The 13243-nt window shown below is 30.5% G+C and overlaps 1 protein-coding gene across 2 annotated transcripts; it reads right to left on the minus strand.

Moving 5' to 3' along the window:
* Positions 1 to 5054: 5054 nt before the first annotated feature.
* On the minus strand, positions 5055 to 11329 carry LOC126898637 (cilia- and flagella-associated protein 45). Of its 2 annotated transcripts, XM_050672887.1 has the most exons (8): positions 10371 to 11323; positions 9597 to 9757; positions 9052 to 9241; positions 8646 to 8819; positions 8417 to 8590; positions 5475 to 5690; positions 5249 to 5418; positions 5055 to 5182 (listed from the first exon to the last, which is right to left on the minus strand). In XM_050672887.1, exons 1-8 carry the CDS (start codon positions 10692 to 10694, stop codon positions 5119 to 5121), a joined length of 1473 nt encoding a protein of 490 aa, XP_050528844.1. In that variant the 5' UTR covers positions 10695 to 11323; the 3' UTR covers positions 5055 to 5118. The 2 variants fall into 2 exon arrangements, with proteins under 2 accessions (XP_050528844.1, XP_050528845.1); XM_050672888.1 differs by lacking the exon at positions 5055 to 5182 and having other exon boundaries at positions 5270 to 5411; positions 10371 to 11329.
* Between the last annotated feature and the right edge of the window lie 1914 nt (positions 11330 to 13243).

Genomic DNA, 13243 nt, shown 5'->3' on the forward strand with positions numbered 1-13243 from the left:
TTTAATTATTATAATTATAGTTATATTAGTTAAATACAGTAATAATTTATAATATTAAGAGAAATACGAGTAATAATTAGACAAAATATATACGACATTAATCGATAAGTGTATTACAATTATAATATTATAAATATTATAATATATATGTTCCAGTGATTATCGTCGTCGTCAGCGGCGGCGGAAGTAGCGTTTATTTAAAATGTGTTTTGCTATAAGAAAACTTGAACAACAGTAGTCATTATTATATATTGTCGACAAAAAAAGTATTGATTTATTATTCACAATANCTTTTGTGATTTATCTTCAAATGAGAGACTACAAACCAGGAAAATGAATATGATTGTGGACCATGGATCCTTGCAATAGCGGACAGAATCTCTAGTGGTCAGCCACCAATTCCGAATCAAAAATTAATAGCAGGTATCAGAAAGGAACATGAAAAAGCAATATCATGTAACATATTGCATTATAACTATGATGTCAATCAGTTTTCTTTTTATGTATACTACATTTTAACGAAAAAATAATAATCAAAATATCACTTCCTCCAATAAAAATAAACAGGCAACCTACTCAACTTAGGAGAAGTACATAATCTTGAAGTACATATATATATATAATATATAGTTCTACCCCGAGATACCACTTCATCTTTACCCCCTTTATACCCTTCACCCTTTTATTTTTTTTAATTTTTGTTTATTACATTATCCGATATATCATTGAAATAATCCATCTTACGCGCACAATAGATTAACAAATACTGAGAACTGATTAGTAGTCAGCAGACAATGTTGTTGCTGCATGACACCATCCTTTCCAAACATCTGTTAGACAATTAATTATTACTAGATAAATGACTGTAATAAACACTGTCCGCCTACGTCTTTCATACCCATGCATATACTACTATAAATCACAAACGAAAAATTCAGTTTTTTACCTAACTGTTCTAGAAGTGTATAATTAAATATATTTACATGTCTAATTTACGTTAAAAATATGTTTTAATTATTATAATTATAGTTATATTAGTTAAATACAGTAATAATTTATAATATTAAGAGAAATACGAGTAATAATTAGACAAAATATATACGACATTAATCGATAAGTGTATTACAATTATAATATTATAAATATTATAATATATATGTTCCAGTGATTATCGTCGTCGTCAGCGGCGGCGGAAGTAGCGTTTATTTAAAATGTGTTTTGCTATAAGAAAACTTGAACAACAGTAGTCATTATTATATATTGTCGACAAAAAAAGTATTGATTTATTATTCACAATACGAATAACGGTCAAGCTTATTAACTCGTATATTAACAATTAATGTAATAGACGGCGACATCGCCGTCGCCGTCGCCGCCGCGTTAAGCCATCTCTGTATTAATCTCAAAAGCTATAGTATAAAAAAATATATAATCATCAATACAGCCATCTGGCACACAATGTTTCGTACTAATTTTTTTTACGAATTAGGTAAAATTAACATTTTCCGTACAAACTTTATCTAAATATGTACATGTTGCATATCAAAATAGCGGATTCGACGTTTAAAATTATAAACGTTCAAAATTCGTACTTTTCACCGTAACCGTATAGCTTACCTGGAAAATGCATTTTTTTTTCTCACATAATTTTGACGCGCGACAGGTTGTGTTAGTTTACGTCGTGTTTCACCACCCCCACCTATCATAAGATTTGGTATAGGAGGAGAGGTTCCTCACCCGTCATAACTTAGTTGACGTTGGGTTTCGTCGTTCCCCCTCCCATTGCATTATGTTAGTTTACGTTTGGGCGTGAACGGAACGATTTTGATTTACGCAACCAGTTATAATAGCCGCTCACTGGCTGAAGGGATTGTCTACGAGGACAGCCCCCTCACAAAATCATTTTAATGACCATGGACAATACAAAATAACGGTTACTGTATCAGGGGTATCGGATGCCCCAGTGCCGGTGATTGGTAGGGGGTGTACCAACCAGGTGTCGATTGGATCAATCGAATATACATCAAATGCAGGAGTGTTGAGGCAGGCTCCTGCAGCCAACCACTGGGTTGGTACTGCGACTGCAGGGAGTGGTGGCGACCAAGCCACTCCCACCAGTGAAATAGCCGGGAGGCCATTGGCAGTGGATATATTGGAGATCAGACTTGGTAATGGAAATGCGGCCACACCTTTGGGTGCCCCAGCTAAGCCCTCCATAATGGAAAGGCTGCCGAGTGCGTCCAGGGTGGAGACATCTAGGTCGGCACCATTGGATACAACACCCGGTGGATATGCCGATGACGGAGTGGTTGGGGAGGACAACTCTCTTCGGGGGAAGAGAAAAGAAGTATCCTCAACGGCGAAGGGACCGGAGGTGGTCGTCTTGGAGGACACTCCTTCCGACGCACCCATTCCACAAATGCAAACTCCAGGTAGAGCTCTGGAAAATAAGAGAAGGAAGTGTGTGGAGATCGCGGCTGCCGACGTGTTCTACGAGGACGGCACGCTGCGATCGAAGATGGAACGGACCAGTTCCAGGTCCGTCCTTACTCGTATCACCCGCAACCGGGTCCTCGAGTGCCGCAGTGCCCAAAACCTTAACGGGTGGAGTCCCGCAAGGTTCGGTTCTTGGGCCATTGCAGTGGAACATCGCGTACAACCCAGTATTCCGCGTTCCGGTCATGGACCCCCTGGCGGGGCTCATGCCGAATATCGAGGGACTGAGAGAATTTCGATGCCGACTTCTAGTCAGCGTCGTTCACTCGATCCTCCTTTACGACTCCCTGGTCACTAGAGTACTCGCCTAAAAACGTGGAAGCTCTTAACCGGGTCTAGAGAAGGGCCGCTCTCAGTACCGTGAGTGGCAGTGAGAGTCCACAGACTTGTTGGCCGTCGAAATCGCCAACGGACACGAGCTCCGGAAGAGTACCGGTTAACCGCTTCGCGCAGAGAACCGGCTGTAGCTCCGGAGCGTGGACGAGGTCCCTTATCGGACCCAGCCGCCTCGACAGATGGATTGGGATTTACGGGGAAATGTCGTATCGTCTGATCAGGTGATGTCCGGTCACAACTTCTTTAACGAATACCTTCACGGTATTCGCCAGGCAGCCGCGCCGACGTGCGATCACTGTCGGGATTGCCCGGGAAAAGCGAACAATGCCACTGCATACGCTCTTCCGATGCGCGGCGTGGGCCAGCGAGCGGGAGAAGTGAGAATCCCGCTCGGGGTCCGCGTTCGGCGTGGGGTCCATGGTGGACCTAATGCTGAGAAGCCAGGAGGGGTGATCACTGGTCCAGGCGTTCGCGGAATCGGTGATGAGCCAAAAAGAGGAGGCTGAACGCCTGAGGCAGAGACTGCCCCGGGTAGGATTACCTGCGGCGTCGTAGGTGTTTGCATGCATGTTTTATGAATTATTAATGCCAACCTTCGCGAAGTCCAGTCCTCACCACCACGCAGTGCAACCTTGGCAACGGATCCCAATCCGTTCCGGGAGTGGGTAATTTATGCGCCTGCTGCTTTCCTTGAATGTGGTAGCCGTTTCTTAGACTCCCTCCCCGGAATCGAACCCTAATTTCCCGTTACAACCATGATATTGATAGTAACTACTATCATAACATGAAACTAAAAAGTGAAAAATTATTTTTAACTTTTTAGTTCGATATGCTTTAAAAGCGTGTTTTTTTAGTTTTTTTTAACTATATTTATTCAAATAAGAACGCACCATACGTGTATGCATCGTTATCAGCCGCAATATATTAATATTATTCTATGATTGGTCACCATCGGTTGTCTACCGCGATCAACTATCGACGTCGTCGTCCATACAGGGAATTTAATTATTAAATAAATACTAATGGTGGGGGGGGGTTACAACACCCAAAACCACCTTCTGGCTTCACCACTGTAAATGATATGTAACAATGTTTAAAAACACTATCATAGGAAACTCTTTGATGTAAATTGGTTGAAAGTATTTAATTTTAAGAGATTTCTGAACTGTTCCAAAAGCAAAATGAACTCCTATTTCCTTGATTATATCCTAATTAGTTCTTTGACTTATAAGTATAATACATAAATAAATATTTATCATAGCAATATGATATAGAATCAAAATTATATTTAATAATTTATATGGAGAAATTAGAAAATTTATGTGAGAATTTTAAAAATAGTTTTGTTAAGATTAATATGCAGTTAGGAAATTTTATAATTAATATTTACAGTAAATTTATGGGAGAAACTCAACATTTCGTTAATGTCACTATTTTTTTTGCATTTTTATCGTAATAAATCATTTAAATAGAAATCATAATGATTTCTGTGTAACAATTGGTATTAAATTATTCTGAACTTAATGAAATTTTTAATTATTTAATAATAACCAAAAATATTTTTTTTTGAAATGGAATTTAACAATACATCAACAGACGAAATCATAAGTAAATCTAGAACAGGTCCAACTAAGATTCAAATATTTAGGATCCTTTACTAATAATAATGGTAAAACTTGACTAGGCAGGTTTACACAAGTACAATATCACAAAATTTGTAAACGTAAATTATAATAATGTAAAAATTTTATATGAACCAAATAATAACGTTAATAATTATAATGAGGAAAAAAATCCTAAACAATAATAGATAGCCTTAAGAATTTCTTACCGATTTATAACACAATTGATTAACAATTCTTTATTTAATTCGTTATTTTTGTAAATAATAATGATATTCTTCCAGAGACTAATATAAAATAAATTAATGTTGGAAGAGTAATTGCATTACATTTTACTGTTATTATAATCTACCAACAGAAATATATTTCTCACTAAACAATTTCCTAGAATACTGACACTTTTTTTCGATCAAAATACAATAAATAGAAATTAAGCGAGATGAAATAATTTCACTTAAAAATATTGCACACAAAAATTACAGAACATTTTTTTAAAGTAGAGTTAAGGAATAGTTTTGATTCTTATTTTAATTTGAATTTAGAATACTGAATTAATACTATTTTTAATCAAAAAAATTTTATATTCATAAAAATCACGAATATTGCTTCAATTTTAAATATCAATATAACAAATTCAAATTATAAATGCATTTGCATTATTAGTTTATTCTTTTAATTTCAATCGTCTCTCGATTCCTTGAATATATTTTTCTGGAACATTGTGTTTCCTAAAAAAAAAAAATGTCTACATAGATTAAGTTAAATAATGTTTATAAAGTTTTAAGAATTATTACTTGAGATTATCAATTTTATTTTTCATTGTTTCTCTTAGGGTTTTTTGTCTATTTAACTCTTCTTCTTTTACTTTAATACCCTCTTCGAATGTCTTTTTTCTTTCTTTTATTTTTTCGTGTTGCTTTTCATTAATTTGTTTTAATAAATTTTTGCGGTGTTCCTCTATTATCTTTAAAATTTTCATTTATTAAAAATTTTAAATTAAAAAAAATGAAAATATTTCACCTTCTTGTGCTTATTTTCTAGCTCTTTACTTTTCTCAATATCAATCATATTAAGCTCAGCGATTTTATCAAATTCTTCTTTTTCTCTTTGAATTTCGAATGCATAATTTCTTTTTTGATCTTCAATTTGCTGACGTCTGGCTTCTTTTAGTTCCTCTTCTTCTTTTACTTTTTTTAATGCTTCCTCATGTTCCTTACGACGCCATTCTCTTTCAACCTAGTATATGTTAGAATAAAAAGTGTTACGTAAAATTTATAACAGTATGATTACAAATCATTTTTGCTGTCTACACATTTGTGAAAATAGGAGTTGGGGACTAAGTCACTCCAAATTTTTTGTGCTCTCCTCAATTTTGTGTTACCAAAAGTTATTCGTTTTTATGTGTTAAAGCAATTTTTATGGACAAGTTAATAAAAAATTGAAAAGTTTAAAATTATTGTAAATATACTGATAACTCATACATAACTTGCAACAATTATAACTTATGGTTCAGCAATCATTATTTTGAAATTTTTAATAATTATTGCTTTTCATCTAATTAAAAAATTAATTTAAAAAAATTATATCAAAAGTTAGGACTAAGACAATATAAAAACAATTGTTATCATTAAACATATTTTTATGTGTATACCAAAATCATGCAAAAAATACGAGTTTTCTAGTTTTTTCTAATTGCATTTAGAAAAACCAGAAAATAAATAATAACATGTAATTATTTATACCACTGATTACCATCTCCTATTAATAGCCGTTATTTTAAAGCGTGTTTAGAGTGTTGAATAAAAACAATTATTTATTTAGTTTTAATTTTATAAATTTACTGTGGTATTAATATAATATAATGTATTATTATTAATTACATAAAAAAAACAAGGAATATGACACGGCACCGCCTTTTGCTCTAGGCTGGCGCTCACCCATGTCTCTCTCGATATCAGCCGTCCAGCTATTAATATGACAATCGGTTGTCATCGGTCGTCTCCCCGCCATTGACACTGAGATAAGGCCGCCGCCGAATATGGATTACCGATATTGCGTCCTGTTTCGTTTTCGACGTTCACCTGAAGTGGTGTATTTTCTTTTGTTGTTGCGTTTTTCGGACGACTACCTTAACCGGACATATTTCGCCTATGCGAACGTTTGTTTTCTTTCTGTGGTTTGTTCAGATATTTCCGGCTCTACCTCTTAGTGGAAATTTCGACAAATTGTGTTTGCAAATTTATCTGTGTGTTCTTGACCGCGCGCTTTAACTTAAGGATATATCCGTTAAAGATCAGTAATTGGAGTAAACTTAAATTAACTATAATTGTGATTGAAGTCGTGCGCTGGACTTAGTGTTACACCTTATTAAATATCTAATAGCGGAATAACATCTATAAATACATATATATATATATATATTAGCGCGCAGTGAAGCATCACCGGTTCAACCGTAAACAGTGGATACGCGTTAAATATAATATACTTAGGGTTTGGGCGCAACACCCCTCATGTAATATATACAGAGTGTTGGCTTAATAACTAAAATTTTCTATCTCCAAAATTGGGGTTTCCGGTTCTCCCACTCCAAATTTTATTTGAGCCAAAAATAAAAATTGTCACTGTATTTCCTACAAAATTCTCATAAAAACTGAGTGAATTTTTTGTAAATTTTGCGACCTTCAAAATTGGAAAACAATTTCATTTTAGTGTGACCCATCAATTTGTAATAAAATTTCACTGAGAGCCTTTTAATGTGGTGTATTTTAAGTTTAAACGATTTCATAACGGGAAAACCCACGGATAATGTGATACTTATTTAATTTCACAATAAACGTCAAGTATATTTCCTTAATGCATTGTCTATTATAATATTGTAGTTTTTAAATTGTAGTGGAATTAATTCATAATAATATTAAATTTAAAAAAAAGATATTCATAAGATTAGTTCACTTAAATTTTTATAACAAAAAACTTAGAATAAATGCTTTAACAGTGGTGGTTGTGTAATTGAAAAATTGTAAATTTAAATTGCATTTTTAAGCAAGTGACGCACAATAAAAATATTTTACACTGAAAATTATTTTTTTGTTGCGTAAGAAAGTAAGCTATAATTTAAAAGTTATCTAAATTTTTACAATTTAATTAGTGACTATTTAAAAGTGATCAATAATTTTCGAACACTTATAAATATTAACAAGCTCAGTAATATAATGTATCCTCATTCGTATTTAAAATCGAGAAAGAGTTGTGTGGCGATTACAACAAATCAATTATTTTTATTATCCTATTGTAATAATGTAAAAATATTCTTTTTAATCTTGTGATTGTTTTAATCACTTAAAAAGAAAAAAATTACAATTTCAGTATTTCAATTTTTAATGATAAATATTAATATCGGTTTGAATAAATAATGAAAAAGGAAATAAGCTCTTAAAATTAAAAATACTATCACATTATCCGTGGGTTTTCCGGTTTTACTCGTTCTGAAATCGTTTTATTTAAAAATACACCACATTAAGAGGCTCTCTGTGAAAATTTAATACAAATTTATGGGTCACACTAAAATGAAATTGTTTTCCAATTTTGATTCTAAAGTTCAAGCGAGGACGCGAAATTTACAAAAAATCGAGTCACCACTCAGTTTTTATGGGAATTTTGTAGGAAATACAGTGACAATATTTATTTTTAGCTCAAATAAAATTTGGAGTGGGACAACCAGAAAACCCCTAATTTTGGAGATAGAAAATTTTAGTTTTTTATTTTCCTATTTTTAGGTCCTGCTGAACACCACCTTTCTACTCCTGACTTACATTAAACTAACACTCTGTACATGAAAAAATATTAGTATCCCAACCTAAAATATAAATTTCCTGTAAATGTGAGATTTGTTCCATTTCTGTGTCTACAAGTTTAAAAAACCTATTATTCCTTTACTAAATATTCCTTTACTTAGTACATACTGCATCTCTAACTCGCAAAGCATTTAGTTCATCTTTAGCTGCTTGTAAATCATGGGATGCTTTATGACTCGCTTGTATCTTTGCAATGGTCTTATCTTTTAACAACTTTTGTTTTTTAGTTTCTTCTTCGAACGCTGCTTCTCTTTCATTTTTTTGCCGTGTATATTCTTGAATCTAAAATATATGAGTAAATTTATTAAGTAACCTTACATATCTCGGTTTATAATACTTGAAGTATTTCTATAGTGTTCATTTCTTGCTCTATTTTCTTTATATCTCTAAGTTGTGCATTCATCTGCAAAAACTCTTTTCGCAACGCTGCCTGTTGTTCTAATTTTAACTTATAATCATTTACTTCTTCTCGTTGAGCCTCTATTACTGCATCTGCTCTAATTCTTGCTTCCTATAGTAAAACTATTAACTTCTTTAGGAAATCACAAAAATGTATACAAAAATATAAAGATTAATTTTAAAAGTACAATGGACTAAAGGCTTAGAAGTATAATCCACTTATACTTCTTTAGCATCATTAGTCGGTATTACTCCAATATCTGACTCATAATTTATGTTAAGTTTACATAATCATCATTTAAATCAATTTAGCTTTTAAATAATTTTTATGTAAAAATATCTACTTCAGCAAGTCTTGCATTTTCCATTTCCTTAGCTATCTCATTCTCCTTTATTTGTTTCATAATCTCCATTGCTTGCAGTTTTTTCTTGAGTTGTTCGGCTTCTGCTGCCTTTTCAAGTTTTTTAGAAGCCAATATTCGTTCTTGTTCCATCATTTCTGTCATCCTGCGTTCTTCTTCCATCATTTCCTTTCTATGAAATAATCATAAAAACTACATCAATATAAGTATAACAAAAAATTAACCATTTAAAATGGTAATGAATAGCTCCAAATTCCCTCAATAATACTTGGGTTAGCGTTTTAATTATTATTCAAAACAAGACGCCCTATATCCGAACACTTTTTATTTTTTGTTATCTTCATCATCAATTAATTGATGAATCATCAAGAACAAGTAAAAATAAATTTTAAGATGATAATTAATTTTTGATTAAAGAGACATAAGGTTTAAGTAAAATAATTTTTGCGAAGAATTTTGATTCATTAAATATAACAGTTCAATACAAATTATCTTCTTATAAAATTATGTATAAAGATAATAATTACTGTATAAGTTGCTTTTCTGCTATTTGAGCATTTCTAATAGCGTGACACTTAGTACTTAGTATTAAGGAGTTACAACATTTAATCTCATCCTCTTGATCTTGTCTTAATTGTTGTGCCCTGGCTAACAAGTAATTTGCTTTCTTGTTTGCTTCATCATCTAGCTATTATATTAATACAATAAATGTACACCCAAATAATTAATCAACAGTTGTAATTACTTTTCATAAGTAAATACTTTAATTATAAGAATATTAATATATTTTGACATAATTATGATTCGTCTAAGGGTTAAAGTTAAGAGATATTTTAACTCTTCTATTACGATTTTATTTTAATATAAACTATTAATATTAAAATAACAACGGAAGATTTATGTACTTAAGTTTCCGCTTGTAAAGAGAAATATTCAATATTCACTAACTGTTTGTTGGGTTAGCCATATAATAATTTATCAGAATAATAGTAACAATTTTGCTTAATTATTTCAATATTTTAATAAGTAAAAATAAATATTGTCACAAAAATTCAGTGACGTTGGAAATATATACATATTTGAGTGTCAATTCGTATATGCCCATTTAATTTAACAATTTAAAATATATAAATAACCAAAATAATACAATTTTTTCTTTTGTGTAAATTACTATGGATCGACTATCATTCCTTAAATCATAATCATTGGGAAATATTTATTTTTTTTAAATTTAGTTACTTCTATATTAATCAAATAAAGTTTTGTAAACATTTTAAATTTAGAATATTTTAAATAGATACTTCAGCTAATTTTTTTCCTTTAGTTCGTAAGTTATCGTAATTTTGTAGCCGTTTTTTTCTTGCAGCACTCTCAGTTTCTAATTTTTCTCTCTCCGATATCAATTGCTCAACAGCCATTTGTCGATCTTCACCTGTTATCACCTTCGCTTTATTTTTCAATCGCTTGTATGTGTTTTTGTCAATAAATTTGAGATCCGGCGGAATAGTAAAAGGTTTGTTTTCACTGTCTAGTTTACAGAGATTAGCATCACGTATTTTTTTGTTTGTCTTACTCGTTATTTTTTCATTGGAAAAATTGAAATCGACGTTATTCATTGAAGTCATAGGCAAATTTTTTATACTATTAACAATATTTGCTTCAAAGTTCCACGATTTTTAAATGAATTACAACAAAAATCTATTTTCGAATTCACTTACTTTTCACTCAAAATCAAATCATTGGGTAAATGAAAAAAATCTACAAAAACATGTTATTATACTTAAAACCACAGAAAATCTTTATAGGCGATAAATTAGACGTTAGAGTTATCTGTACATTTTAAGTGTTTGTTTATTTATCTGTTGTTAGGTTCTGATATGTTTCCTGGAGAAACGTTTATCGTCGAAAGGTTATCGAACAAACACAGTCAAACAATGGGGTCTAAACTTATATGACAATAACATCATTATGTATAGTACCCTAAGTAACATAGGTATATAAATATAGGTATCTTACTTTTCTAAAGAAAAGGTGTTATTAAAAATTACGTTTAACGAATGCAATATATTTTTGATAGGAAATTTGAAGAAATATTTTATTGTTAAAAGAAAAGAACGTACATTTGAAAATAATATAACTTATATCATTTTATAATGTAAACATTTAAGCTTTAAGAATATTCTCAGGACCGTATTTAAGAGGTGGCTATGAAGGGCAATAGTTTTCCTTAAAAAATTATTGATTAATGATTTCATTTCATTAATGATCCACTTAACAACTTTAAAAAAAACTGCCGTTTTCACGGCAAACTGTCTAATAACTTTCATTTTATTATTTCAGTACACATTAAATAATAATATACTAGTAATAACATATTACTAGATAATATATATTGAAACTAACTGTCATTGACTAATTGTTTATTTTTTATTCCGCGTATCGAAACCTGATTCTGATTTTTACGTTCTGTACAGTTGAACTAGTAGACTAGGTATAATAAGTATTATTTAAATACATGAATATTTTTATATTGTATGATAACTATAAAATAGTTCCGTTATCGCAATTTTTATTTTTTATATTAGTTATTATGCATTGTCATTTAAAAGTAAGATAGCAAATTGTAAATTTGTAGAATTTTTAGCAACGTTTTTATTTTATAAATTAGGTTAACTTAAATTAATTTTGATTGTAAAATAAATATAAACACATAAAAAATGTATATATTCATTTCTATTCAATCGCAATGCATAATCATAAATCTAACTTTGTAACCTAACACTATATAAATTTACCCTATGAAATGTAAATAAAAGCAAAAATCTTGTGGTATTTTCATTATAGTGAACGATGTTAACACTCACTAAAAATTAATATAATAAATGTTACATAAAAGCTGAATTGCTTGAAATAATGACCCACGTGCCAATAGAATTTTCAGGAATCGTGAAATGTAATTTAAAATTATGGTGGATAATGTATTGTTGCTTTCTTACAACTGTCAATCGTTTAGTGTATTATATTACTTCTTAGTTTATTTACATATTTTGGAATAAACTAATCGTTTTTATTATCTATAATTATGTCTAGACATAAAGACTATTACGGCACATCTAATATACAATATTATTTTAATTCAGTTATTCACACTAGACATTTAATCACGGACGTACGCGTTTTTAAAAACGCGAATGCAGTTCATGTGCATACTTAAAGCGTTTTGACACGTTTTTATAAAGAAAATTAGCCCGCCAATAGCTACAGTATAATTACAATATTCTAAATTCCTCGTGGTAGCATTTGCTCTGATTATATTTTTTAAAATATAAAATAAGTTACAATGGAGACATTAGATGATGTAGAAGTTGCATGCGTTTGTAAACGTAAAAATTATTATTATACCATTATTATTAGTAATTTTTTTAACCACACTAAACCTCAGTCAGAGATAATTTACTTTCTTTAGTAGTAAACTTAATTACAAAGAGTCTCGTATGTTTTATTGAATAATAGTTAAGGAAACAACTACGACTATTCACTTACCCCATAATTATTTACCTAATAAATTTTATTTTTGCTTTTTGAGTTACTACATAATGTATAAAATCTTCGCTGTCTCTGCTCGTGTAGATTTGTTTTAATAAGATTATTTTCAATTTTATAGGCTAGTTAAATATGTATGTTGGCATTAACAAAAAATAAAGTTTAAGCCCTTCTAAGTTATAAGGGATAATTTTTAAAAGTAATTATTAGCTGATAAATCAAGAAATTAAATTTTTTTTGAAATATTGTATTTATTTTACGAGTAATCGAGTGGTTCATGATAAACCGATCATCATGTATACAGATAATAATAAAAATAAAATAACTTTGAGTTTCAAATATAGACAATAATATTTAATGCACAAAAGTAAATCTTCACATTTATATCCAATCAATTTCTTTCCTTTTATAATAAGTAAAAGAAATTTAAAATAAAACAATTATCAATAAAAAATGTACCAATATGTATTGGTGTTAATAATATTGTAAATAAGTAAACGTGTTTATTAACAATAAAAACGATATACGATTCAAAGTCAATATATATTAAATTATTAATGAATAATATGTTTGGTTAACTGTCTTCAATAAAAAAAGTTCATATTTTAATGTTTACTACACTATTAAAAAA

Source organism: Daktulosphaira vitifoliae, unplaced genomic scaffold (assembly GCF_025091365.1).
Source record: "Daktulosphaira vitifoliae isolate Bord-2020 unplaced genomic scaffold, ASM2509136v1 Scaffold_2, whole genome shotgun sequence".
Classification (NCBI taxonomy): Eukaryota; Metazoa; Arthropoda; class Insecta; order Hemiptera; family Phylloxeridae; genus Daktulosphaira; species Daktulosphaira vitifoliae.